This window comes from Python bivittatus, unplaced genomic scaffold, assembly GCF_059951505.1.
Source record: "Python bivittatus isolate LINGU-HERP-01145 unplaced genomic scaffold, Pbiv_v1 ctg000020_np1212, whole genome shotgun sequence".
NCBI lineage: Eukaryota > Metazoa > Chordata > Lepidosauria > Squamata > Pythonidae > Python > Python bivittatus.
In genome coordinates this window covers 81,453,374-81,479,591 of record NW_028277030.1, presented here as the reverse complement: position 1 = coordinate 81,479,591, position 26,218 = coordinate 81,453,374, and the positions used below count along the sequence as shown (strand labels likewise).

Genomic DNA, 26,218 nt, shown 5'->3' with positions numbered 1-26,218 from the left:
TGGGTGAGTGTGGGGATGGTTTGTCTGTCATGCCTACATAAGGATTGCACATTCACTACATTCTTATATGTAGCATAATTTTCTGTCAGTTTCCTTTAATAGATACATCTCAAAACACATTTGGGAAAAGAGGAAAAGTTCACAACATGTATTCTTTTTAAATAAAAGCAAAAAAAAGTATTGAGAAATTAAGGTGAACTTGAAAGGGATTTTGTTTCGGATATTGTAGTATTTCTAACTTTTGGTTGCCACCTTTTAAACTGGACATGAACATTCATTTAAATCTTCCACTGAAGCAGAAAAGAACTGTTCTCATTCAGATCCTGCTATCAATCCACCATGCTTCTGGTGCTCAGCAGGATACATATGTTAGAAGACCCAACTTTTAGAAACTAGAAGAGCTCACCAAGTTGACTCACTGTAAACCGCTGAACGCTCTGTCTGGCTTTCTGATACCACTCAGCAGGTGAATCAAAGAGACTGGGGGGAAAAAGATATGAAGGATTTCCATGTTGTTGTTCATCATGTTCCTAGTCTCCTATGGGGACATCACTGGAAAATATATTTATTTAAATAAGCTTACCTGGGGTGTCTATCAGATGAAAAAGCTGAATGCAAACCTGTGAATTCCATATCAAGGCCTGCAAAAGACAGACAGAACATGTACCTTCCACTATTATTACAAGATGAAATACGAAGCTTTATTTAATTGATATATCTCAATCTTACATATATAGCTTTTTATGCTATCTATACTAATTCATATTATATATGTTAATGAAGTTGAAAAAGTATACATGTAGTTGTAACGTGCTCCTAAACTTCAAAGGATGGATGGATTTCTTCATGATCTATTGTGCAAGATGCTTATGGCTGCAATCCTAAAGTTTTTGAGGTCATAAGATTCTTTAGGTTTCCCCTTTTCAATAACTTCATCACTTTGTGGCTATGAAATCCAAGTGAGGTTGAAAGAGGGGTGCTGAGAGGTGGTGAAAAGCCAAAGGATTATCCACTACTATACCAGCCTTCTACCTTGCTGCGAACAATGAAATAATTTAGATCTTATTTTTAAAAAATCAGAGAGATGTAAACATTTAGGATTGTTCTGTAAAGTGAATTCAATTATAGATATTTTAATAAACTACACAGGTTTTCTGTCCAGTTCCTTAATCTCCACAAAGTAAACCATCATTTGCAGTATCTTCTCACCTATCATACTGGCAGTGCACACTACATTTCATACAGAGACTCTCCAATGTGCTTTATATTTTTCCTATCAGTTCTAGCAAAATTCTTGCATTCACATTGTTGCTAGTGCTAATTACTTTTACTATACCATTATCAGTCGATTTTAAGCAACATTAGCAACAATTCTACTAGATTCAGATATGGAATGCCATAAAAGAGGAGGATGACAGATCCAAGATGTCCAGATAATCACACTATGAAAACAATGAATAAAGGATTTATTTTATTGTGGGATACTAACTGCAAACTTTATAAATTTGGAGCAACACATTTGCCCTGGGAGGTAATTTATTTTTAAATCACAAAACAAGGTAGTATTTTTGCTCCTCTTGGTAGCACAGAGGCAAAGTATCATTGTATATACTTAGCATAATTTTGACAAAAAAATTCTGGGAGCTTTCTTAGAATTAAATGCTTAAAATTCTATTAGAGAAATACTGATCTGGCTACAACTCTCAAAATTCTATATAGGCCAGGAAGGAATGAAGGAGCTCTGCAAGATTTCTTGAGGATGACAAAGCAACCTTTCCAAAATCAGGAGGCATAATCTATAGTAACTTAGATACCTATCTACATACAACTCATCTTGGTAAAATTGTTTACTTACTATATTTAATTTATACACACAGACACACACACACATCCTCTGCTTATATCCCTCTTACAACCACCCTGTAAAATAGACTGAGATCATGGTTGTGGTCACATATACTAAGCCATGGTTTGCTCCATCAGCTACTAAACAAGCCAGTATGATTTACATAACCATGGTGTACAAATTACACTGGCAGGGTTCACAAAGAGTATTTTATTTTTTGTTTTATTTCATATAGTCTTTTGGTTCCATAAACCCAGCCAGTAAGTCATTCAAAGGGGCCAGTAGCAATTCAGTCAGCAATCCTGTCCCCATCTAAGCAGATCCTGATAAGCCAGTGAAGTAGATCCCGCAGCTTTTTTGGAGTCAACAGCAGTTTTCTCCGTTTAGAACACCTTCCAAAGTTTAAGGAGGAATGTACTATTCGTACAGCAGCTAAGATCAAAGTTAACACGTATAGGGATGGACGTGTGTGGGCAACAGGGCTCCCCTCTGTCACAGTTAACCTAAATAGATGGGGAAGGTCGCCCTCCATTTCTAGAGGGCCTTCCGCATGCAACCCCCTGCCTCACGGCCATCACCCTGCCTCACCAACAAAGTCGCAGCCCAGTAGGAGCTCCTGTAACCCAGGTAACTTTTCTTGAAATTGCGCGGCCCCCAAATCCATCCCGCCCTTCCTGCTTTCTCTCCTCGCCACTCCTGCGGCTCCGGGGGAAGACCGAGGCGCAGCCACCCGCCCACTTTCTCCTTGGAGGCTCGAGGGGGCGAGACCCGACCAATTTGTTGCTCCGCCCTGCCTCGGCATTTAAAAGATTTGCCCCGGCGTCAGAGTTCTCCTATCGCCAGAAGTGATTGTCCGGTTACGGTTGTTGGCGCTTTTCGTTACCCGCCCATCAAAGCAACCTTTGAGGAAGGATTAGAGCGCACGCTCTCCGTCAGTTATGAAGGGGGCTGAAGAACCTCCCTTTATGTGCTTGAACAAACGTTTTATTGCCTAAAGTTCCGCTCGGATGACCACGCATTTAGCAATTAACTTGGTCTAATAAACTGATAGGGATATGTTTTTTGCCCTCTTAGGTATCCTGAGTTCTATAGCATTTAAGTATATAATAAGACTAAGTTTAATAATAATTTATTAAATTTATATGCTGACCGATTCTCAGTGACTCTGGATGGTTCATATATGAGACGTGTATATTGTGGAGATTTTTTTTTCCTTTTTGCATGTAAAATATAATAGACATCCATTTGGGGTTTAAACAGTACTGTAAGATGGTGCTTCAATTAAGGGCTGCGTGCATTTACTGAGGGTAAAAACGGCACCTTGACTTAATATAGTGTCTTGTGGAGTATATTGTGTCCACACAGTCATTGAGAATGAGGTATGCTTATATATATTTTGTTTTGTTTAACCAAGTTCTCTAGTTGCAAGAATGTCAAGAAACCCTCTCAAGTGTTATCTCCTGAGCAGGACAGAAGCCATGGTAACAGTGTTGAGCAATAGAAGCGAGTATGTGTAGCTCAGGGTTGAACTGTGGGGTCCTTGGGGTTCTCTGAGCTTGGTTCTTTTCTTGCAAACATTTTGTTACCCGGCTAGGTAACATCTTCAGTGCTAGAATGGGATGGGATTTGCTCTCTGTTTATATACAGTGGCATGCCCTGCCAGTGTTAGTGGGGGTGTAGGTTTTATTTTTTCCCCCTCTGGTAGTTCCTTGATTAGGGTATTGTTTACTGTTTGATTGTATGTCTGGTGATAATTTTGGGTGAGATGTTCTGTTCTTTTGTTTTCCTTTTTATTGTCTCTTGAATAGTGTGTACATGTTTTTTATCTCTGTGTGCCTGTTGATGGCTGCCTTGTCTGAATACCAAGCTTTCAGGAATTCCCTCACATTTTGGGATTTAGCTTGGTCTAAGATGCTGACAGTTTCCCGGTTGAAACTATGGTTAAGTCTGCCCATGTGTTGTGAGATTAAGGAGTTTTCGTGTCTTCTGACTGCTAGTTGGTGTTCATGGATATGCTCTGCTAGCCTTCTGCCTGTCTGTCCTACATAGCAGTCATTACAGTCCTTACACTGTATGTTGTAGATGGCTCCTTTTTTTTCTTCTTGGGCTACTGGGTCTTTTGGTTTGCTTAAGATGTTTTGGAGGGCTTTAGTTGGTTTGCATGCTACAGAGATGCCATGTGGTTATAATAGTCTGTTGGTAGTTTCTGAGACATTTCTGATGTATGGCAGTGTTATCCTTTTAATAGCTTGTGTTGGTTCAACTCCTCACTACAGTGCCTCTAGAAAATCAAAGATGTACACATAGATGAAGATGAAATTATGGCCTCATTTGATGTCACAGCACTCTTTACGTCCATAAACCCAGAACTAGCAAAAGAATCCATATCAGCAGTACTACACAACACACCTGACCTAACCAAATACACCCAGATCAAAATACCCAGAATCACGGACCTCATCAACCTCTGCCTCACTACCTATTTTCAGTTTGATGGACAAATATACCAACAAATCAGAGGCACACCTATGGGATCATCACTGTCAGGACTCATAGCAGAGATTGTAATGTAACGCTTAGAAACTACAGCACTTCCACACATATAATCTAAAGTATGGATCCAGTATGTAAACGATACCTTTGTTATAATAAAAAAGGAACAACTAGAGAAAACACATGAAACTATCAACAACATCTTCAAAGGAATAAAATTCACCAGAGAGGAAGAAAACAACCCTTCCTGGATATCCTCATCAGCAGAGGAAACAGCATCAAATTAGAAACCCAAGTCTATCGGAAGACAACTCATACTAATCAAGTACTCCATTACCAAAGTAACAACCCAACCTCCCACAAGAGGACCTGTGTAAGAACATTATTCAAATGAGCACAAACACACTGCAGTAACTCAGACAGAAAAAAGAAACAGACCACCTATAAACATCTTCCAACAAAATGGATATCCATGCAACTTTATCAAAAAGTGCCTGACCACTCAACCTACTACAACACAACCAACACAAGCTATGAAAAGGATAATACTGCCATATAAACCTATTGAGTAAGAAGCTTTCAGACTCTGCTAAAATCTAATTAATTCCACAAGGCTCAAGGTGCAGGGTGAGTTTTGGATCACCAGCTTCCAACATTTTCCTTTATGTAGATCATAATATCTTAATCAAACACTTGGTGGACCACCAAAAAGAAAGCCATTTTAAAGACTGTCAAAATAAATCTGATGTATATATATTTGCAACAAAACAAGAATTCCATCATTTTGTTCTTCTTACAATGATCTTGTAGGAAAAAAAGAAGACAAGTTGAGCTGGGACCTTTAAAAAAAAAGGTTCATAGAAGCTTCCCTCTATTGCATTATTTTTGGGGATGATTTTTCCTTAAAAAGTCTGTGTGAGAGAGAGAATATATTTGTGGTGCTAGTGAGTACACACTGGGTCTGTCTTCATTTATTTTTTTAAGAAAAAATGCCCAACCACATCAGCTGATTTCTGTTCAGATAACAGACCAACATTGCCACTGAGAAAGAATGCATGCATGTTCTCTTGTCCTGTTTTCACTGTTTCTTAAAAGAAATCACACAACATAGTCAAGTGGTTTGCTTAAAAAAAACAAAGGGAAATAAAAGAGTCTACAGATAGTCCTTCACTTACAACCATTTGTTTAACAATCGAAGTTACAACGGCGCTGAAAAGTGATGACTGGTCCTCACACTTAGAACTGTCGCAGCATCCCCACGGTCACATGATCAAAATTCGGATGCTTGGTAACTGACATATTTTTACATTTGCAGTGTCCCGGGTCATGTGATTGCCACTTGCGACCTTCCCAGGAGGCTTCCAACAAGCAAATGTGGGAAGCCAGATTCGCTTAATGATCATGGCAAAAAAGGTAAAATCAGGTGCAACTCACTCAATGACTGCATTGCTTAGTAACAGGAGTTCCGGTCCCAATTATGAAGTCAAGGACTGCCTGTATTATTACTGCTAGTGAGAGAGTGTACACCAGGCCTATCTCTTTAAAAATAAATAAGAGAAATAACAATATTGGCTGATTCATTCTTTAAAAAGCCAGAATACATCCCATTGGCTTGGGAACCACCTGCAGCAGATTACTGTTTTATGCTGTTGTCATAAATGTTTTATGAAAACAGCTAATAAGAAAGCAAACAAAAAACTGTCACCATCAGTTGTACATCTGTTGGATTTTTATTTATGAAAGGCTTCAACAATATTATGTATTAAGAACTGTGTGTGATTGAATCTCCTCCAAGGATGGAACTGCAGGCTTCTGAGGCTGTACTTTCGTGGGCAGCTTCTTATTACCGTATTTATTATAAATTCTTTCAAGTTCTTTCAGTTCAATACCACCTTCAGTCATAGCCTTTTTGAAACGTTTCAGCTGTTTTCATTTAAAAAGAAAGACAAAACTGTTAATTTTTTCACTTCTATTAGTACTGTCAGCATACACAGCAAATTAATTCTCCTAATTCTCTTTGCCTCCCAAATAATGCAATTCTCATGTTAAGAGTATATGCCAACTCTGACATTTAGCATTTTTAGATATGCATGTGCTATAAGTAAGCTGTACAATATTGTGCTCAAGAACGAGAAACACGGGACAAGTAGCAACTAAAGTAAGAAAAAAAAAATCAACTTGCCCCTTCGCCATGTTTTTCCCATGGAATTGTAGCCCTGTCATCCACAAAGTTGATTCCCGCTTCAAGGCAACGTTGTGCTAACACACGGCCCACATTCTCACATGCTGCCACACCGGTTGTTTTATAAAGATGCTTCTTAATAGCCCACTCTCGAGTGGAAGCAGAGACTACAATATGACCGCTGCAATGTTCAATGTAACCTTCCACGTGTTTTTGGGTTTTTTCAAATCGCAACCTGAATTGTTAGATATGAAAAATAAAATGTTATTGTTTTCTTTCACTATCAGAGAAATTCACTCACAATAACAGAAAAATATTCCTATAGTTCTATATTTGTAAATCTTTTCTTATGTCTCATACTTGGAATTCTATCTCAGACTATATAACTCCTTTTTCACTTTTCAAATATTAATCTTAGTAATTTAGTATTATAATTAGTAAATACTAAATATAAACTGAAAAAAGTCTGTATTAGGATATGAACCATATATTACTTTGAGTGAAAGGTTCCTTGTCTCTGAAAAATTGCAATCTGCACAGTCCCCATTGTTGAGCTTTCTCAGGATGGCTCCCTTTATGTGGAACAGCTTGTCTCTGGATATCTGGACCACAACACCCTTGTTGGGCTTTTATAGGATCATAAATATATGGCTCTTTGACAGAATATTTGAGGGATGTTGAAGACTAATCTATTCCTTGCTGATGACACATCAAATGTTAAATTCTATAACACTGGGTGATTTTGTTTCACTGATTTTAATTCCATGTGTTGGTGGATGCTTAGAGCCTTTGGTAATTGAGTGGCATAGAAGCCATTACAAATGAATAAACACACATACATACTTCACTGATGGAAGCAGAGTTATTCCTCTGAAACAAATGGGAACTGGCATTAAGTACAGGATTCCCTGTGGAAACATCTGTGCTGGTAGGTACTCAAGTGAGCTTCAAGTCTCTTTCCTCTTGCAGATCCCCAAAAACAACAAACCTTTGTTTTATTTTTAAAATGTATTTTTGGTGCAATAATCTTTTCCCTAAACTATATTTCCCAACCCTAGATATCCCATTAGTGAATATATGAGTAAGGAGGGTATAATCAGAAACAGAACTTAAAAGATTCAAGAAAATAAATTTAGCTATAACTTCAAAACATTATGGCTGAAATAACAACTGGACTATTACAGGCTGTATGATCTGCCCCAGGAAGAGAGCTAAGCAAAAGAAAATCTACAACTACCAAAGAGTATTTGCAACAAATTTACTTTAAACAAACTAAGAATAGTCTTGAAGTATAATCTCTACAAATGTATAGTAAAACAGGAATGCTACACCAGACTCCATGCTAGGGCAGGTGTCACAGGTTGAGGCTGGCAGGAATAGAAAGTGACAAAAATACCTCATGTCCCCAACCTCTTCTGGAGTAAATCTATTATGAGTCACAGCAGATTCAACATAACTAAAACATACAGGCTGTGGAAACAATACATTGTAAGAGATGAAAGCTTCCTCCAGTTAGATGGACGTGCCTATCAAAATATAGTATGTTTTGCACTATAACAAAACAAATGCAGAAGTGCCCAGTGAGTGAAAAATATATTGGCTTCTTATGTGAGCTGCTCTGTACCTTGCTATATTCACACAAGGGATTGCTGTCAATAGGCAGATAAGAGTAGGGAACTATATAATGTGAACTGATAGTGAAATAGCACACAGTAGCTCTTCGGACACTCATGCCATGGTCACCTCACGGCTTGACTACTGCAATGCACTCTACATGGGGGTGCCCTCAAAGACTAGTCTAGAATGCAGTGGCTCAAGCAATGATGTAACACCTCTGCTTTGCAAGCTGCACTGGTGGCCAGTTTGCTTCCAGGTGTGATTCAAGGTGCTGGTCGCTACCTATAAAGCCCTATATGGCATAGGGCCTGGTTACTTGAGGGATCATCTGTCTCCCACAGTATCTGCCCAGCCAATTTGATTTGGCAGGGTTGGCATGTTCCACGTTCCTTCAATTAAACAATGCCATCCAATGGTACCCAGAAGTGCACCTTCTCTGTCGCTGCACCTGTCCTCTAGAATGAGATTCCCCCTGAGATTCAAACGGCCTCCACCCTGCTGGTGTTTTGAAGGGACCTGAAAATCTGGCTCTTTACTCAGGCTTTTGGTGAGGATGACTGACGCCTCCTTTTAACGTGGGTTTTCTTTTGTTTCCAGTCAGTTTGTTACTCTGCCATCTCTATCCCTTTTTGTTTCTTGTTGTTTTTATTGTCTTGCTCTTCATGTTTTAAATCATTTGTAAACTGTCCAGAATCATTGGGAGTTGGGCAGCATATAAATTTAAATAACAATAATAATATGAAAAAGGGTCTATAACTAGGAGTCAAGAATCCCAAATATAAGTATTGGGAATTTGGAATCAGTGGAAAAAGGAAAAAGCACAGATTCACATGGACACAAATATAGGAAAGACCATGGAGCAGACAACGTTATCAGTATCATTGACAACATGATTGCCCTCTTCAGATTAGAAAAAAAGTTTGATAAAAATAACTGCTTCTTCACAAATAATAATTTCACAGGTGTTTTCTATATTACTGAACTTTGGTTACTTTGCATTTTTCTAATTTACCTGTACCAATAATCCCGTTTTGGCCATGAGGTTCTCCAGCCAAAATCCTTTCTTGCAATAGCCAATCTTTCCAAGTTACGTGGATTCCTATTTGTGAAGTCAGGAGCCACAGTTTCATTTTCTCTTGTGTCCACTTCATCCGTAAGAGGTATAGAATTGGGAACAGAAGAATTAAATTTAACTCCTGCAAGAAAATAAAAACCACTTAAATGTATACTTAAAGGACTTTGAAAATAACCAAGAGCACAGAAAGATTTTAGTATAACATATAAATGAAAATGTACTAGAATCATAGACTGGTGGTGAAATGGGAATAAGGAACAAACACAGATAAAAATGTTTAATATTACATTGTTAATCTTAAGGAAGCTCAACCTTATTTAATACACTTTGTATCCCCATGTATTAAAGAACACCTGACACATCGTTGTCCCTAATTTGTGGGTTAGAGACTGTGGACATGCCACTTAAATGTTTAATCAGCAGTATGAAGGTTGAAGCCAGCAAGATGAGAAGCAAAGAGCCTTTGACTAGACAGACCATAATGTACACTCTGGGCAGGTGCTCTAAACATCCAAGATTGAGGACATGGCAGCAAAAAGTCTATTATGATGTAAGGATACAGGATTTAAACCCTGGAATTGGCATAGAAATATAACTAGGTGCAATAATTGATCTTTGTTGTTATAAGAACTTCTTTCACAATGACAACAATTTATTTTTCTGAATCTCATTCCTGAATCTTCCTCTAAGTAAATGCACGTTTACATTCCTAAAAGAGAGACTGTCATGCCCATGGTGAAGCTGATATGTATATAATTACATTTTAACAAGAAGTAAATAGTACTCTGTTTAATGAAACATATTTCAAGAGCAACGAGATTTGCACATTTTTAATGCATTGTTCAGGTTTTATCTCTCTTCTTTGTATATCTAAAAATGAAAACAAAGCATTGCTAAACCGAGGCCAAAACAAATGTTTAAATTAAATGTAAATTAATAACTTTAAGTTAAAATAACTACATCACATTAAATGGGGTGGAATTTAATTCTGAGTAAGCATGCATGGGATTGTAACATGTTTGTACGAGATGTATCTCTAATTCATATCACATTGATAAATGTGCATACAATGGATACACAAGACTACCATAAATTTCTATCTACTCATAATTGGATTATGGGAATTATAAAGTTGATCAATGTACTTTAATTATTCAATTAATTCATTGTGGGATTAATTATTCTAAACATTACAAGTTACAAAATAAATAAAGGAAATAATTATTACAGACAGTTTACTTTTGCACTGTTTTATATCTAAGGGTCAGTTTTGTGAAGTGGTTAAGGCATCAGGCTAGAAAGTGAATTCTAGTCCCACCTTAGGCACAAAGCCAGCGAGGTGACCTTGGGCCAGTTACTCTCTCTCAGCTCTAGGAAGGAGGCAAGAGCAAACCACTTCTGAAAATCTTGCCAAGAAAACTGCAGGGACTTGTCCAGACAGTCATCAGGAGTCAGCACTGACTTAAGCACACAAATGTATCCAAGCCTACTGAAAACTGTGTTAATAATGAGAAATAAATTTCTTTGATGAAGTTTGAGAATTCTTCTAAGTTACAAAATAGCATAAGCTTCTCTATGGAACAAGTGATCTACAAGGAGATGGCTAAATTATTCCACTTCACATGCAACTTTTTTAAAGAGAAAAATGAAATAATGATGAAATACAACAAAAGAACCACAAAGAAAAGACAAAATTATGTGAATGAGGCATGAAGACTGTTTTGTAAAGTCATATGGTATACCTATGTTTATTTCTGAAGCAGGATACCTTATTGCCTCATGAGCATGGTGCTGCCATCAGATTCACAAACTTTCATTAAAGGTATTATGCATATAGATTTACCTCTTTGTATTTACAAAGCCTAGCAACAGAGCCTTGTCCCTTCTTCTCTTATCAAATAATAATAATACTAATGATGATGTTGGATGAACAAGATAATACAACAAACTGCAAAGTGTTTATTTCTAGATTGGATATACGGTATAATCCCCACCACTCCTTCACCACCTACAGCAAAGTAAATCCTCTCCCTTAGTATATTGCTCCCCAAACTACCACTCCCAACATCTTTATTCAGCATTTTGCCTGTAATTCAAGTTCAAATCATCTGGAGAGCCAAAGGCTGAGGATGGCCGCTTGTCCTTCAAAATATTTTGGTAACAGCGAATGCATTCTTGCGCAGACTTTGAAAGGAGCGGGCTTCCAAGAGCGCAGGCTTAGAATCCACCTCAACAAATGACATTATCGAAGAGACCCACGCAGAAAGAATTAGAAAGGGCAAAACCTCTCGCTGACTTAACCGTTGAGTCTCCTTCCCTGTCTTTCTGAATGTCATATTAACGTCCCCTGCTTCTCCACGCAAAATCTAAAGCTCGAAGACTCTACCGTGCCGGGGTTCCCGGAACGTCCTGGCCGCGCTGCTCAGCGGCAGAGTCCACCTCCCGAACGCCATCACGCCTGGAGAGCCCCAGGAAGGGACCTGGCCGGACCTACAAGACGCTGGGGGGCGCCACTTTTTCCTCTGCTGAACGAACCGATACGGTTTTCCCCACGATCTCTTTCCGTCCTCCAAAAAAAAAAAAAAAAAAGTTGAAATCCTGATTGGCCAACCTCATATTAACCCGCTTCATTTCCGCTAGAACGGCCTATAAGCCAATAACAATTCGGATGAATACGGCTATAGACTTGTAACTGTAGAGCAGTGTTTTTCAAACTTGGCAACTTTATTGTGTGGACTTCAACTTTCAGAATTCCCCAGCCAGCATGCAGTCCACATATCTGAAAGTTGCCAAGTTTGAAAAACACAGCTATAGAGGAATGGAAACGTTTCTGATTTAAATACAGTCCTCTTTCCACTCCCGGCGAAACAGACGCCTCGTCTTAGGGAATCCATGGCGAAATCTTTAAAAAGCTCTTTTCTAATTAGTGTTTTGTTTTATGCCAATGGCACGTTTTAGAAATGAAAAACTCTACGTGTCTTCACGTGCATCACTGGACTTAAGCATATGCTGCTCAACAGCAAATTTTAGAGGTACAGAGAGGCTTCTAAAAGAAGTAAAATGAAGTAAACTGCAATTGGAGGCGATGTTAGCATCAAAACGTGGATGAATTTGTTAGACATTCAAACCAGTTTCAGTCCAATCGCTAACCTTCTAGAGATTGTGAATGCTGCGTGTGTATAGGTGGGATAAAAATCTAATAATAATGAAGTTGAAAATTCATAATTTATAAAAGGTTTGAACTATGGTATTGAAACCTTATGAAAAAGGGCTCTTAGTTTCCATCATATTTACTTCTTTACATTTGAAAACCAAAGGGATAACACAGACACGGACATTGAGAAATCTTCACACATTTCTCTCAGACATTATCTTTACTTCTTTACACAGACACAGACATTCATGAATCTTCACACATTTCTCTCATTCCACATCCTGTTTCCATAAGAGTCGAGGCCATAAAGACAAAGGTGGGGGGGGGGGGGGTTGCCCTGAACTCTGACTAGTAACCAATAGGTCATCAGGAAGGTAAGTTTCCCCCAATAATAAGGAGGATCCAAAACTTATGCTAATTTCAACTAATCATTTGTTAATTGCTGTATCTCTTTGTAAGAAACATGTATAAAATTGTCTTCTTTGGGCGTGGGAGGGGTCTCCTTTGCCTTAAGGGGAGACCCCAGCTGACTCAATTGGCTTACTTTCAATAAGTTACTTTCAATAAAACTTTAAAATCTCAGCTGGTACTTTCGTGTTTGATCTTCTGCCAGACTGAATCCTAATTGGGGAGAGTCAGAAACTCTCAAATTTTGCTAACAGAATTTCAACTTCATCTCCCTTAATTTACAATATTAAGAGGGTGGGTCTGATGAGATGACTTAGCACTACTTTCTTTTCAATATAGTATTAGAAACTCATCCACTATCATCTCAATCGGGGAGAAAATTTGAGTCAGAAAGAGCTGGCTCTCTAGTCCTGGTGGGAGACACCAACTGTCTCTCAGTCAAACCTATACGACAGTGTTGTCCAAACTTGGCCACTTTAAGATGAGTGGACTTCAACTCCCAGAATTCCCCAGCCAGCATGCTCAACTGGGAGTTGAAGTCCACTCATCTTAAAGTGGCCAAGTTTGGACAACACTGCTATACGATCTTACCACTTCCCCAAGAATAACCGTGCCGGCCGCAATTGCAAACGTCGAAAAACCAAACTAACAGACCCTTCGGAATCCCTAAATAGCACCCTGCAATTGCATATGTAACTGTTGGGATGCTGCTTTTCCTTTTTTCTATCTCTGTGGGTTTGAGATTCAAAGGAAACACTTGCTTCATATCCGGCGCAATTTTTTTTTAATCGTGCAAATCGTGCAAGCTGGATTTGGAGAAAGACCACGTGATTGCGCATTTTTATGTGCCAACGGAGAAATCGAGATTCTCCGATTTCAGTGTTCAAAAAGCGTTTGTACGATGGGAAAAATACCTTTGTCTTGTTGGATCAGCTATTACAAGGAATAACAAAGACAAATGACCATTCTTTTTATACCTTTTTTGCTTTTTAAATGGCAGACCCACAAGCTGGCAGCAGCACTTAATTGTATTTAAAGGGAGTGACTATTCTCACCCTCACTAGAATCTTCTAGAACACATTGACCCACCCGTCGACTTTCACTGGTCGTTCCGCGAAAGAAGGGCGGGTCATTTGTTAGCTAACCACCAATCGCCTTCAAAGGCCCAACGGGCCACTACCTAAAAAGCTTATGCCGAGCAGCGGAGTTCGCTTCCTTTTCTTTATGTCACGTGCATTTTACGACACTAACGTGCAGCCGATTCTCTGCGTTGAATTCACCGATAGGCTCGGTCCTGAGAGGCGGAGTTACCCAGAAGGCCTTGCATCGCCGTCCGCAGTGCCTACAGGAGCGCGCGCGTTGCCGCCTCGGTCTCTTTGTCCGGGAAAATGGCGCTTGAGGGGCCTTTGGCGGTCTTTGGGGAGCGAGGCACCGGCGAGAACGTCAGGACACAGAATGGTAAACGCAAAAGCTTCCCTCGGTCCTTTAGACCGCCACACCCTGAGTCGCCAGAGTTAACGGTTACTTTGCCGTCCTCCCTGGCGCGTGGGAAACCGTGGGCGGGGGCACTGGCATCAGGCAAGGCGGACCACGCTGTCTGAATTCGCGGTCCCGATCAGGATGGGCCGGTCTGCGTGCGGCGTCGGGCCCGCGCAAGCAATGGTTGCCAGCAGGTAGCACGTGTTTTGTTAACGTCAAAGGAAAGAAGGGTTGTGGCGCCTCTTAAGTCGCCGGGAAGGGAGAAGAGGAATGAGGGGTCGCATCAGGAGCAATACGATCCTCTCCTGTTCCAGTTCTGGCTGTGCTCCGCGTAGACCTGAGATAACTGGGAACAGATTCTGTCTCCGCGCTGCAACTGAAATACAACAATGTTCTCTGTTCCCACGTGAGAGAACTTCTCAACTTCAGTCACGTCCCATATGAATTAGTAGTTTAGTGACTGGGGTTTAGAGGCTGGATCGCTTCCGTATAGTACGCTGACGGTTGAGAAGCAGCATTGTTAATCCTATGTAGATGCAGAGTTGCTTTTGGGGAAGATATGTTATCAGTAGCTTACGAGCATTTTAAAATTGCTGTAGAAAACATAGCGAATATATTCAGCTGCTTAAAAGTAAATTTGATAGCTGAAGCATTTTTGTGTTAACTTTTAAATCTTCGTTTTTTCAGAATCAGACATTTTGTGTCCTGCCAAAATACCCCATAAAGAACGTTAGTTCTTCTGTTGTTGAAGTTACAGAGGCATTTAAATTAAACATATCTTTATTTCCGAAGGACTACTGGCCTGTAAAGGGTTTTGCCACAGTTTCCACTTAAATATCTATGCTCCGTGCATTCTGCTCCTGTTATATGCAGAACTGGCTGTTATTGAAAATAACTACTGGATTCAGTTTGATTAGCATTTGGATGGGAAACTCTGAATAAATCTCAGGGTTGTAAACTAGTTAAAGTTATAAAGTCAAACTTCATGGAGGAAGACAATGGCAAACCACTTTTGTGTTGTTAAGCAAACCACATAGATGTTTTCATGTGGTCACCAAGAGCCAAGCTGTACTAAGAGACACTGCTTTACTTATAAGTAGTAACAGATCATATGTTAGAAATGAAAATTTCTGTAAACTTCTGTAAATTTCTCTTTCAGTCTGGATCCTGTGCCAATATGCATTTAGGCATCTCTTGTTACACTGTTAAGTGACTATTTCTTTTGATATAGATTTTCATAATAAGTATCACTGGAGAGTATATATGAAAGATATTTTTTTTTAAAAAAGGGATGCTGTTATATTTCAATCTACTGAATTGGCATATGTATCTCTTGTTAAAATCAGCTTAAGAAGAAATTGCTAGGAGTTAGACTTGTCCCATTGTACTGCCTCTTATTTGCGCTACAAAATAAGAGATAATCCTCATGGGATAAATAAAAGTCTGTCATAGTCTGATGGAGAAGAATGAATATCAGCTTCTTTCTATATGAAATGGCAGAACAAAGCATTACAAAGACAAATACAGTACTTTTAGGACTGGTTCATGTTGTTCCTTAGTCTGTTCATTGTGTAGATAATGCAAAGAACCTAAAAATATGCATAAAGTCTTCATAATGGACTATATTTTGCTTATAATAAGCTGAATGGCTGAATCACAAACTGCAACCAGTGTATAAAGCATCTGCTTTATGTAAATTACTGCATACAGTTTGTATTCAAATTCAACTGCAAAACATGTTTGTGTGTAAATGAGATAGTAGTTAAACCCTAAACAAAATAATTGCTGGTTTTATTGCCCAGAACTATTTGCTATCTTTAAAATATTTAAATAAATGCATATGTTTAGCACCTGAATTGTACAAGTTAAAATTTTAGGAAACAACTCTGTTTATGAGGGGAAAAATTTGTTTTGTTGAAACAGTTACAGCTGCTGCTTCGATTGCCAATATTGTAAAGAGTTCACTGGGTCCAGTTGGCTTGGATAAAATGCTAGTGGATGACATTGGTGTAAGTAGACCATCCTCTTTGTAACTATACATAGAAAATAATTTGTCTTAGTTTTAAAAACAGGAAGGAGAGCAGTCGTTCCATGCAAAGTAGTCAACTAATATGGGGGGGGGGATGAATAGACAGGTTCCCCCCCCCCCCGTTTCTACCCCCAACCCCAGCATTTCTTTTTGCATCTCCCTGATCTGGGAAAGCAGAAATAATTCCCTCACCTGTACGTTAGTTTGTTTATTTATTTAGGTATAGGTGAGGGAAATGTATGTACTGTATATGTATGTATGTATAAAGGTATAGGTGAGGGAATTATTTCTGCCTTCTCAAATCATATAGGGTTCATATGTGTAGAGTCTTCAAACAGGTGTCAAAAAAGTGGATAGTCTGGGATACTCAAAGGATCTCTAGTCACAAAAAGGCCAAACCAGTAACCTCTTTTTTTTTTTTTTTTTTGCTTTGGAATAAGCAAAAAATCCTTGGTAGCAATGTTTAATGCCTTAATGCCTCATTAAGTCAGCATTTTTCTGAATTTTGCATTTCTAAAAAAGAGACAGAGGAGAATCAATTGAATTGTCAATAGTATTCTAGACAATTAGCCAAAGATGGCATGCATGCTCTTTCACTAAACTTGCCACAGGAAAAGAAATATACTTCCTTGGCTTCAGTTTGCTAGAGGTACTTTCACACTGATGTTCCCATATCAGGGATATCTATTCTACCACTCTTAATTATAATTCTGGAGCTTAATGAGAACAGTAGTACATTCTTACATGTGATGCAAAAAAGGCAGCTATCATTTAATAGTACTTGGGACTGGATTGTTAGACAGCTATATGTTGTTAAATGGCTGAGTACATCACTACTTACAAGGCAATTGTTTGTTATTCTGTGATCCCAATCAGTATTAAGCTATATGAGTGATTTTTGTGTATTTGGAATATTAGGATGTGACCATTACTAATGATGGTGCAACTATTCTCAAGTTGTTGGAGGTGGAGCATCCTGCTGCAAAAGTATTATGTGAACTAGCAGAACTACAAGACAAAGAAGTTGGAGATGGGACCACTTCTGTGGTATGTATGTGCATATTGTATGGTCTCACAACCATACCAGCTTTGAAGTAGCCTTAATAGTATTTAAAACTTACGTTTTATAATTGAATTATGTGAAGTTAGCTTGTGCCTCTTTTAATAATGACAAATAGCGATCCACAAACTTACTCTACCCAAACAGCAGAATTAACACTGGCACTGTCTTCAGTTAAAATACAGTTTCACTTGGATGTGAAGAACTGGTATGATCTATCTTCAAAGAAGCTACAATTCTAAATCCATTTACAGGGCTACTTAAGTTTACCTCTAAAAGTGGAGTGAAAACTTTCCCATTTGACTACCATTTATTTGCTCTACAAAATAAATGGCTATGCTTATGGGATAAAGGAATAACTGCCAAAGTCTGAAGGAGAAGACCAACAATATCTTTTTCCTATATGAAGTGGCAGAACATATTATATAGCAGTTTTAACTCTACCCGGGTAGTCCTCGGTTAACAACCATTCATGCAGCAACCATTTGAAGTTATGATGGTGCTGAACAAGGAGACTTATGGACAGTCGTTGAAGTTGCAGCTGTTGAAGGTCCCTGCAGTCAAGTGATCACGACTTGGGCGCTTAGCAACCGGCTCACAATTATGATGGTCAGAGTGTCCCGTGGTTATGTAATCGCCATTTGCGACCTTCACTGCCAGCTTCCAAACAAGCAGGGTCCATGGGGAAGCTGGCAGGAGGTTGCAAGTGGCAATTGTGTGACCATGGAATGCTGCGACTGCATGGGATTTGCCTAACAACTGCAACCGGAACTGCTATTGTAAGTTGCTGTGGTCATGTGATGTTTATGACTGCATTGCTTAGCAACAGAATTCCTGGTCCCAATTACTGTTATTAACTGAGGGCTACCTGTATTTTACTTTCTGAAAAAGAAGGTATGTATATCTTCCTATTTTAGAAGTGCATCCTGGTTTTCTTGTGCATACAATGTTCCCACATAAGTGTGAAGATTTGTGCAATTTCTTTTTTTAAACTCTTGTTTTGGCAAAAGCAGGGAAAATTATCTTCCTTTCTCACCAGCAATTGAAAACAAATGGATTTTGAAAAATTGGGTTGGGAAAGTACTTTTTAGCATCAACCAACAGATTTTAATTTCTTGTCTGTAGAGCTATTTTATTAATCCTGCCACCCTGCCAAATAATCCCTATAAGCCATGAAGCTACCATATTCCATCTGTAGCCTTTTATTGATTAGTTTTTAGCACTAGACTAAACTTAAGGGTATAACCAATTATATAAGGATAGTGCTACTGATTAGAAAGATCAGTTGACAAGAGATATCTCTTTAGTAAATTCTAACAATGTTGTTTGAAGGCCATATTGATGTTTCTTTTTTCTCCATTTGACGAAAGTTTTGTTTTTCCTTAAAAGGAGGAAGGTATTCTTGCATCGCATATTAGTTCAAATAATAGAACCATTTAGGCCTTGTATATCCCTGCATAATCAATATCTAGTTCCTGTTTTTATTGAGTCCTGATCCTTTGTGCATCAAATGTCTACAGGATTGTAGTTTTCTGTTTGACTCTGAACTCCCACAATTGTCCATTTATGTGAGGATTGTGAGAAGGAAACATTGTACTTGTTGATCTTCTATGCATGTGGCCCTTTAATAGAAGTGTGAACCTGAAGACTTGGTGGTAGGGGTTCAGGTTCCAGTTTATGTGACAATGGAAGAAATAAATAAGAATAGAGCTAATAAAGGAGTAAATTAAATTCCTCCATGAGATCTGCACTCATTTGTGGTGATGAGGAAGGAGAACTTGAGTGGCTGCATTGGGCCAGTACTAAATACTCCTAATGCAGAACTGAGGACAAGTAATCAATCGACTTAAGCTATAATGATGAATGAGATAGTTTGTGATCCAAGAATTTAAATCCAGAAAATATCCTTAGGTTCCCAAGATAACTCCAGGGCAACCTTCCCTAGCAAGGTCCCTTTGGATGTTTTTGCAAGTACATGCCAACATACTTGGCTATTCTGGCTCAGTGTTCTCTTAGTTGCAGTCAGTAGCATTTAGAATGTCAACTAAAGGACCATGTGCTTCCTTGGTTTCAGTTTGGCAAAAGTACTTTCAGATTATTTTTTGTCTTGGCTAGTTCCTTTCTATCCCTGGCATATTCATTCTACCTCCCTGGCTTCTGATTAATTTGTAATTATATTCCATGATCGTAATCAGTATGATATAGCTCTGTTTCAAGAATGAAAATTTCCAAGAATGCTCAAAATGAGATGTTCTGCAAAGCTTCGAGCGCAAAAATATTCAAAACAAAAAGTTCTGTATATCTGTAACTTGGTCCATATGTAAGAGTAAATTGAATAGTTCTGCCTCCGGAAGCAAATGCAAGTTGTAAGTTTCCTAAGAATGTGTTCCATTTGCTGAAATGAAGGTTTATGTGGTGTTTTGTTTTGTATCAAGGGTATAACTTTTTCACAGAGTAGTTTTAAATTATGAGTTCTTTTTAACAGGTCATTGTTGCTGCAGAACTTTTGAAAAATGCAGATGAATTGGTGAAACAGAAAATTCATCCCACTTCTGTCATTAGTGGATATCGTCTTGCTTGCAAGTAAGACCTACCAAAGTATTTCAAATGAAAAATTGTATAAAATTTACCAGTGAAGTTTTACATTTAAGTTTTAAAGTATTGGATAATGCATTTTTTCTTTGATCAATATAACATTTTTCAAATATTGATGGCCCACTTAATGACCTCTCCTATCAGTCATGAGGTAGCTGAAAAACAGCTAGAGCCCTTCCACTGATAGTACTATGGTTGTGGAGTGCTCTTATCTGCCACCCAATAACAAGCAGCTGGAAAACCAGCCTTGGACCTAGATGCAAGTATATGTTTGTGAATAAGCAAGTAAAAGACTAAATGAAGTCAGCAGAGTGCTTTGTCAGTGCAGATGCTTCTGAGATTTTCCCCTTCGCCAGTGGAGAGGATTGTTGTTACTGTGGTGATGTTTGAAGATTGTAATAGAATTTGAGATTTGCTGGGATTCTTTGTGCTACCTATATCCCAGTTGTGATTCTGTAAACCAGAAGGGCTTGGGGGCAAGTGAGTCAGCAATGGTCTGACTTTGATTAACAAGGAACCATGTTTGCCCTGTCCTCATTTCATCTATGTCATTGACCAAATGAATATGTATATCTAGATATTCTGCTAATGTATTTGTTGTGATGGCAGTATATCTCAATCTTGTCAGTGTAACAAGGCTTTTGCTAGAATATAGAATTGGTCTGTAAAATTGCCCACCAAGCCTTTAAATTCTTTTAAGCTGTTACATTTAATTACTGGGTGCAATACAGATATACTAATACAGTTATGATATGCTGTGCTTAAAAATTATTTTAGATATGTATTGTTTTTTAAATATTTAGTAATGTATTTTAAAATATGGAAATGCAGGGCCATTGAAAATGTAAATTTGAGATATTTTTTTTCTAATTATATGTGCAAAACCTACTGTTCCAGGAATGGAACATTCTGGTTTTCTTTTTTTCTGGAAGACTCCAGAAGAAAATAATTGGACCACTTTCCAGAATGGCCAGGACAGTGTGGCCTGGAAGAAAATAGAACTTCTGGTGTTCCCTGAAGCAGTAAGCTTTGCACAATCCTACTTTATATGTGTTTTTATGAACATTTAAGTTGATAAAACATTAAGAGCATTAAAGTTAAATTCTAATGATTATAGAAATACTGTTTTTTTCCCCCAACAGAGAGGCAGTTCGTTACATCAATGAAAATTTGGTTATTAACTCAGATGAGCTGGGCAGAGATTGTCTTATTAATGCAGCAAAAACATCGATGTCATCCAAAATCATAGGAGTGTATCCTTTCACAGAGAAAAATTAGGAAGTGGTATTGTGTAGAAACTAGATAGTGACTGAACCATTACCTTCTAGAGAAAAATGGCATTTTTATTTGCATTTGTAATGTCACTTAATTGTGAGCCATGTAGGATTTATATCTCATGTATCTGATTATGTTAACCTTAACAATGTTCCTGTAGTGACAGTGACTTCTTTGCCAACATGGTAGTAGATGCTGTGCTTGCAGTAAAATACACAGATCAAAAGGGACAACCACATTATCCTATCAGCTCTATCAATGTTTTGAAGGCACATGGTCGCAGTCAGAAAGAGAGTATTCTTGTAAACGGCTATGCATTAAACTGTGTTGTGGGCTCCCAAGGTAAGATCAGTTTTTTTCACCAGTAAAGCAATAAAGGAGTGTAATTTAAAAAGCAACTGCAGTTTTATATCTGGATGTGAAGAAGTTTCTGGAAACAGTATTTTTGACTGATAAGTTGGCTAAAAGAAATAGTATAACTACATGGAGCTTGAAATTATTTTACATTTGTAATACAGTTGAGGCAAATATCTTCAGATGGATTGTCCCTCCCCTTTGCTTGGATGGGCATGGCTTTTCTAAATGAGCTCTGTCAGGGCATGGTGTGGAGCTTCAATTCTACTCATATCAGTGGCAAGGGATGGAGGTGTAAGTGGAGCTCCATTAGATTACTCAGTTTATTTTTTTCCTCCTAAATTACCTCTTAAAAGATTTGATCATGGCAGAAAGTGATATTTAAAAGATAGAGAAAGTTGATAGGAGGATTCAGAATGGAATATGGACATTCTTGGTTATAAATGTATCTTCCTATAGTGAAAGAAGACGTGGAGGAAGCTTTTGTTTCCAGAAGAAAAATAATTGTTTCTGTACATCTCTTTGGGAAGAGACTATTCTGTAAATTGACCTAGGAATATTGATGATTGTGCAGGATTAAGTATTTTCATTAAGTCCTGCAAAGAAGGGAGGGGGAGGGAAGGGGGAAAGAAAGAGTGGTTTGACGGTCTCGGAATGCTTATTGATTTCTCTGGTAAAATCTACAGAGGGTTGTTAAAGTTTCTTTCTGACAGGCCAACTTCTCTTACTCTGATGCTTAGATGGGGTGTTGGAGCTTTGTATTTCAGTAGTAATGAATGAGAAGTATGATGCACTTGAAGTATGCAAGGGTATGCCTTCAAGTCTTGGAAGCTTTGGTGAATTTCAAATATTTTAGCTATATTTATTCTGTCTGGCTTCACTGTTTGTAATGGAGTAGGACTTCTTTCCCATATGGGAAAGTATATGCAAGTCTGTTTTTATAAATCATACCTGTTAAAGTGAATGGGAGAAGCGGTCTGTTTGAGGATACCTCCACCCACTATGAAAATAAGGTATCACTGTGTTTTTAGATGTGGTTAAGTTCAATTTATACAGAATCTTAAGAGAATCTTTCTCTTTTTTTTAGGTATGCCTAAGAGAATAGTTAATGCCAAAATTGCATGTCTTGATTTCAGCCTACAGAAAACTAAAATGAAGCTTGGTGTTCAGGTGGTGATCACAGACCCAGAAAAACTGGATCAGATTAGACAGAGGTATTCTATAGGGAGCTTTTATAACTAAAATGAGAAAATGTGTATATTTCCAGCATACATCCCACACATACTTAAGAGTGTGGCATCTTAAATACAAAATATGACTAAGAATATGACAGTATTTTGTCCAAAATACCATTATTCTTTCTGTATCCAATGTATAGCAAGAGAATTGTTTTCATTTTACTTAAGTCTGTAGGTCTAAATTAATCTGTATTTGAAAGCTTAATTTATTGTTCCTCTGGTAAATGTATTTCCCTCTTTAAAAATAGTGTCTCCCACTTTTTGTTTACTGATAGAATCCTGAAGTGTTCTAATGATACTAACCATACAAGTCTCCCTTGAATTAGTCTTGGGAATTAATCAAAAGTTCCAGTACAATAACAGAATAAACAGAGTTCAGCTACATTGAGTTTTGACGGAGGGGTGGTTAAAGCATTATTTTGCCAGTGATATCATTACAACTAAGATGGATGTTTCTCTGTTCTAACAGCAGTATGGAAACATATTTTTACTGCCTGGTGAGGGAAAAACTGCATGCAACCAAATCTATGCCTATGTATCCCAATGTACTTGGGGTTCCTTTGCCCACCCCTGAATTAGATTGTATGGGTGGTATACATTTACAGGGTAAGTTCAGTAATGATAGGCAAATTACTCACCATTAATAATCCTGTTGGGAATTTCTCATAAATTTCCAAGCAATTTCCTAGAATACAGTGACTGGTTTTGAGGAACAAAATAGACTTCTATATTTTTTATTGAAATGTCTGCAGTATGGGAGAAGGAATAGGACACACATAAATAACAGCCAGTTACTTGATGTGCTCCACACTTTCTATTTTAATTAAAGTTTATGGTTCTATTTAATCAGTCTGCACTTTCTCATGCAGAGAGGCTGACATTACTAAAGAGAAAATTCAGAAGATCCTGGCTACAGGAGCAAACGTTATTTTGACCACTGGGGGCATTGATGATATGTGTCTGAAATATTTCGTGGATGCTGGTGCTATGGCAGTACGCAGAGTTCTAAAAAGAGACCTTAAACGCATTGCTAAGGCTTCTGGAGGTAATTACAGAAATCTCTAAATATAATCACAGTTTATTTGTCCTGTCAATAAAGAGCTTAATATGTAGAAGATTGCTATTATTAATGTTCCTTCAGACTAGAATATATATAAAAAAAGATTTTGTGGTGATTTATCATCTTTTTACTTTGTATTAGCCACTGTTTGTTCTACCCTGGCAAACCTGGAAGGTGAAGAAACTTTTGAAGCATCTATGCTGGGACAAGCAGAAGAGGTGGTTCAAGAACGAATTTGTGATGATGAATTGATTTTAATTAAGAAGTAAGGAAATACCTATCTTATATAAAGTAATTTGTAATGGACACATTTTGCTGCAACTTTTCAAAGTATTTCCCATTTAATTGCTGCCATGCTATTTTCAAATCGTATGAGCAGTTATACGCGTGGGATAAATTACTTTTAGTCCCCTTATAAACGTTGAGACCGTAAATGTCTTGACTTTGTTGATGGACTTGGACACACAGAATTACTGCTAGCTACATAATGAATGTATAGTAATTCTACTTCCCTGCCCTCAGCTTAGAGATTTATTATAGTTTGATAATTATTTCACAAGGAAACGTTTATCTCTTTCTGAAACAGTACTAAGGCACGGACTTCAGCTGCTATTATATTACGAGGAGCAAATGACTTCATGTGTGATGAAATGGAGAGGTCTTTGCATGATGCTCTTTGTGTGGTCAAAAGAATATTAGAGTCAAAGTCTGTTGTACCAGGAGGTGGTGCAGTTGAAGCAGCACTTTCCATTTATCTAGAAAATTATGCAACTAGCATGGTAAGTATTTAGTTAACTAACATTTAAATTGTAATGTTTTTCTTAGGAAATCAGACTTATAATAATATACAGTGCTACCTATATCTGAAAAGTTTATAGAATTGGGGTTGGAGAGGGCCATTGAGGTATTAAGTCCTACTTCCTGCTTGGTGCAGGAGACCATATTAAAGTTTTATTCATGGATGGCTATCCAGTCTTTCCTTCAACACATCCAGCAAGGGTAGTTCATCACCTCCCTCCATTCATTATTTTATAATGTATTTTTCTTGTTTAAATTAGGGATCACGGGAACAGCTTGCTATAGCAGAATTTGCAAGATCTCTTCTAGTTATTCCAAATACATTAGCGGTCAATGCTGCTCAAGATGCTATAGACCTTGTTGCAAAACTCAGAGCATTTCACAATGAAGCTCAAGTGAATCCAGACCGCAAAAATTTGAAGTGGTAAGTGTGCATGGAAGAATTGATGGCAAGATCAGAATATTGATTAGTTTTATTCATTGTTGTAGGCTGTTATTTAATCATTTCTTATTGAATGAATCAGAATTGGGTGTGAGCATTCAGCATGCCTAAACCAAAATGATTCCTAGCCTTCAGATGCTAGCATTCAGAACGTGTTTAAAGTACATTTTTGGTCTTCTGTAGTTGGCTTATAGCTTTATCAGAAGAAATGGAGTGATGGATATGTTAGGGATGTGCAAAATCTAGATTTTTGGGTGTGGAATGTTCTGGAAAATTCTAGAATGTTCCATGTTCTTTCCTGAGAACACTAGTCATTCCATGCAGACACTGGCAGTTTTCCAGAAGTTAATCTCCCAAACTGGAAGTGGTTTGTTATGTTGTGGACATTATTTGACCCTAAAACAAACTTCTTTCCTTTGGAACTTCATAAATAGATTTCATTGGAGGATTAATTTCTGGAAAACAGCAAAATCAGCATGTGCTGACCAGTAATTGCCATTGTTATTTGGAATCTTCCATTCGTAGAATGCTAGAGTTTGCCTATTCTTAGTATATATAATAAAATGATTGGATGTTTGCAGAGAGAACTACCAGATATTGACTTTTGTTGCATTTGATGTTGGAAAATTTGAAGTAGGTCTCATGCTTCAGGTTTAGGGTTTAAGACTGAAGATGTTTGAAATGTACATTCCTATTTAAAACATTTCCTTTTTTTAAAAGGATTGGTCTTGATTTAATCAATGGAAAACCACGTGACAACAAACAAGCTGGTGTATATGAGCCTACTGTAGTCAAAACAAAGAGCTTAAAGTTTGCAACAGAAGCAGCAATTACTATTCTTCGAATTGATGATCTTATTAAGTTGCACCCTGAAAGTAAAGGTGAAAAGGGAGGATGCTATGAAGATGCAGTTCAATCTGGAGCAATTGAAGACTAAATGGATTTTTATTTAACTAACCCTGTGAAATTCTCTCATACTGTATTAACTAGTATGTTGATGAAAGCAAGCTGTCAAACTCCTGCGTTACTAGAAAATAAATGACAGATGGCCATATTTTGTATTTGTATCAGTATTATAATACAAAATGTAGAGGGGAGGAGGTTGGAGAAAAC

General features: G+C 37.9%; 3 protein-coding genes and 2 non-coding genes across 10 annotated transcripts in view; 3 read left to right on the top strand and 2 right to left on the bottom strand.

Moving 5' to 3' along the window:
• Nucleotides 1-2,648, bottom strand: part of PNLDC1 (PARN like ribonuclease domain containing exonuclease 1) — a 58,959-nt gene extending 56,311 nt beyond the window's left edge. For 5 of the 6 annotated variants that reach the window (XM_088142700.1, XM_088142690.1, XM_088142693.1 and 2 more), the window contains exons 1-3: nt 2,435-2,648; nt 584-641; nt 407-480 (exon numbers count right to left, since the gene is read on the bottom strand). In XM_088142700.1, the coding sequence (XP_087998826.1) occupies nt 407-480; nt 584-641; nt 2,435-2,648 (346 nt within the window). The remainder of the gene's footprint in view (nt 1-406; nt 481-583; nt 642-2,434) is intronic. The other variant, XM_088142714.1, reaches the window with a different exon arrangement.
• Nucleotides 2,649-6,046: 3,398 nt separating this feature from the next.
• MRPL18 (mitochondrial ribosomal protein L18) lies at nt 6,047-11,753 on the bottom strand. The gene is made up of 4 exons (XM_007439623.4): nt 11,600-11,753; nt 9,151-9,334; nt 6,522-6,756; nt 6,047-6,262 (listed from the first exon to the last, which is right to left on the bottom strand). The coding sequence occupies exons 1-4, from the start codon at nt 11,664-11,666 to the stop codon at nt 6,095-6,097; spliced, it is 654 nt and encodes a 217-aa protein (XP_007439685.1). The 5' UTR covers nt 11,667-11,753; the 3' UTR covers nt 6,047-6,094.
• A 2,322-nt stretch (nt 11,754-14,075) lies between these two features.
• On the top strand, nt 14,076-26,159 carry TCP1 (t-complex 1). Its single transcript, XM_007439624.3, has 12 exons — nt 14,076-14,233; nt 16,178-16,263; nt 17,202-17,330; nt 19,829-19,926; nt 21,081-21,191; nt 21,374-21,555; nt 22,655-22,781; nt 23,675-23,850; nt 24,007-24,130; nt 24,452-24,644; nt 24,924-25,087; nt 25,826-26,159. Exons 1-12 carry the CDS (start codon nt 14,164-14,166, stop codon nt 26,040-26,042), a joined length of 1,677 nt encoding a protein of 558 aa, XP_007439686.1. The 5' UTR covers nt 14,076-14,163; the 3' UTR covers nt 26,043-26,159.
• LOC112542101 (small nucleolar RNA SNORA29) lies at nt 15,630-15,765 on the top strand. The gene has a single exon (XR_003085968.1). It is a non-coding gene; the product is annotated as a small nucleolar RNA SNORA29 (small nucleolar RNA).
• LOC112542100 (small nucleolar RNA SNORA29) lies at nt 17,635-17,769 on the top strand. The gene has a single exon (XR_003085967.1). It is a non-coding gene; the product is annotated as a small nucleolar RNA SNORA29 (small nucleolar RNA).
• Nucleotides 26,160-26,218: the final 59 nt, after the last annotated feature.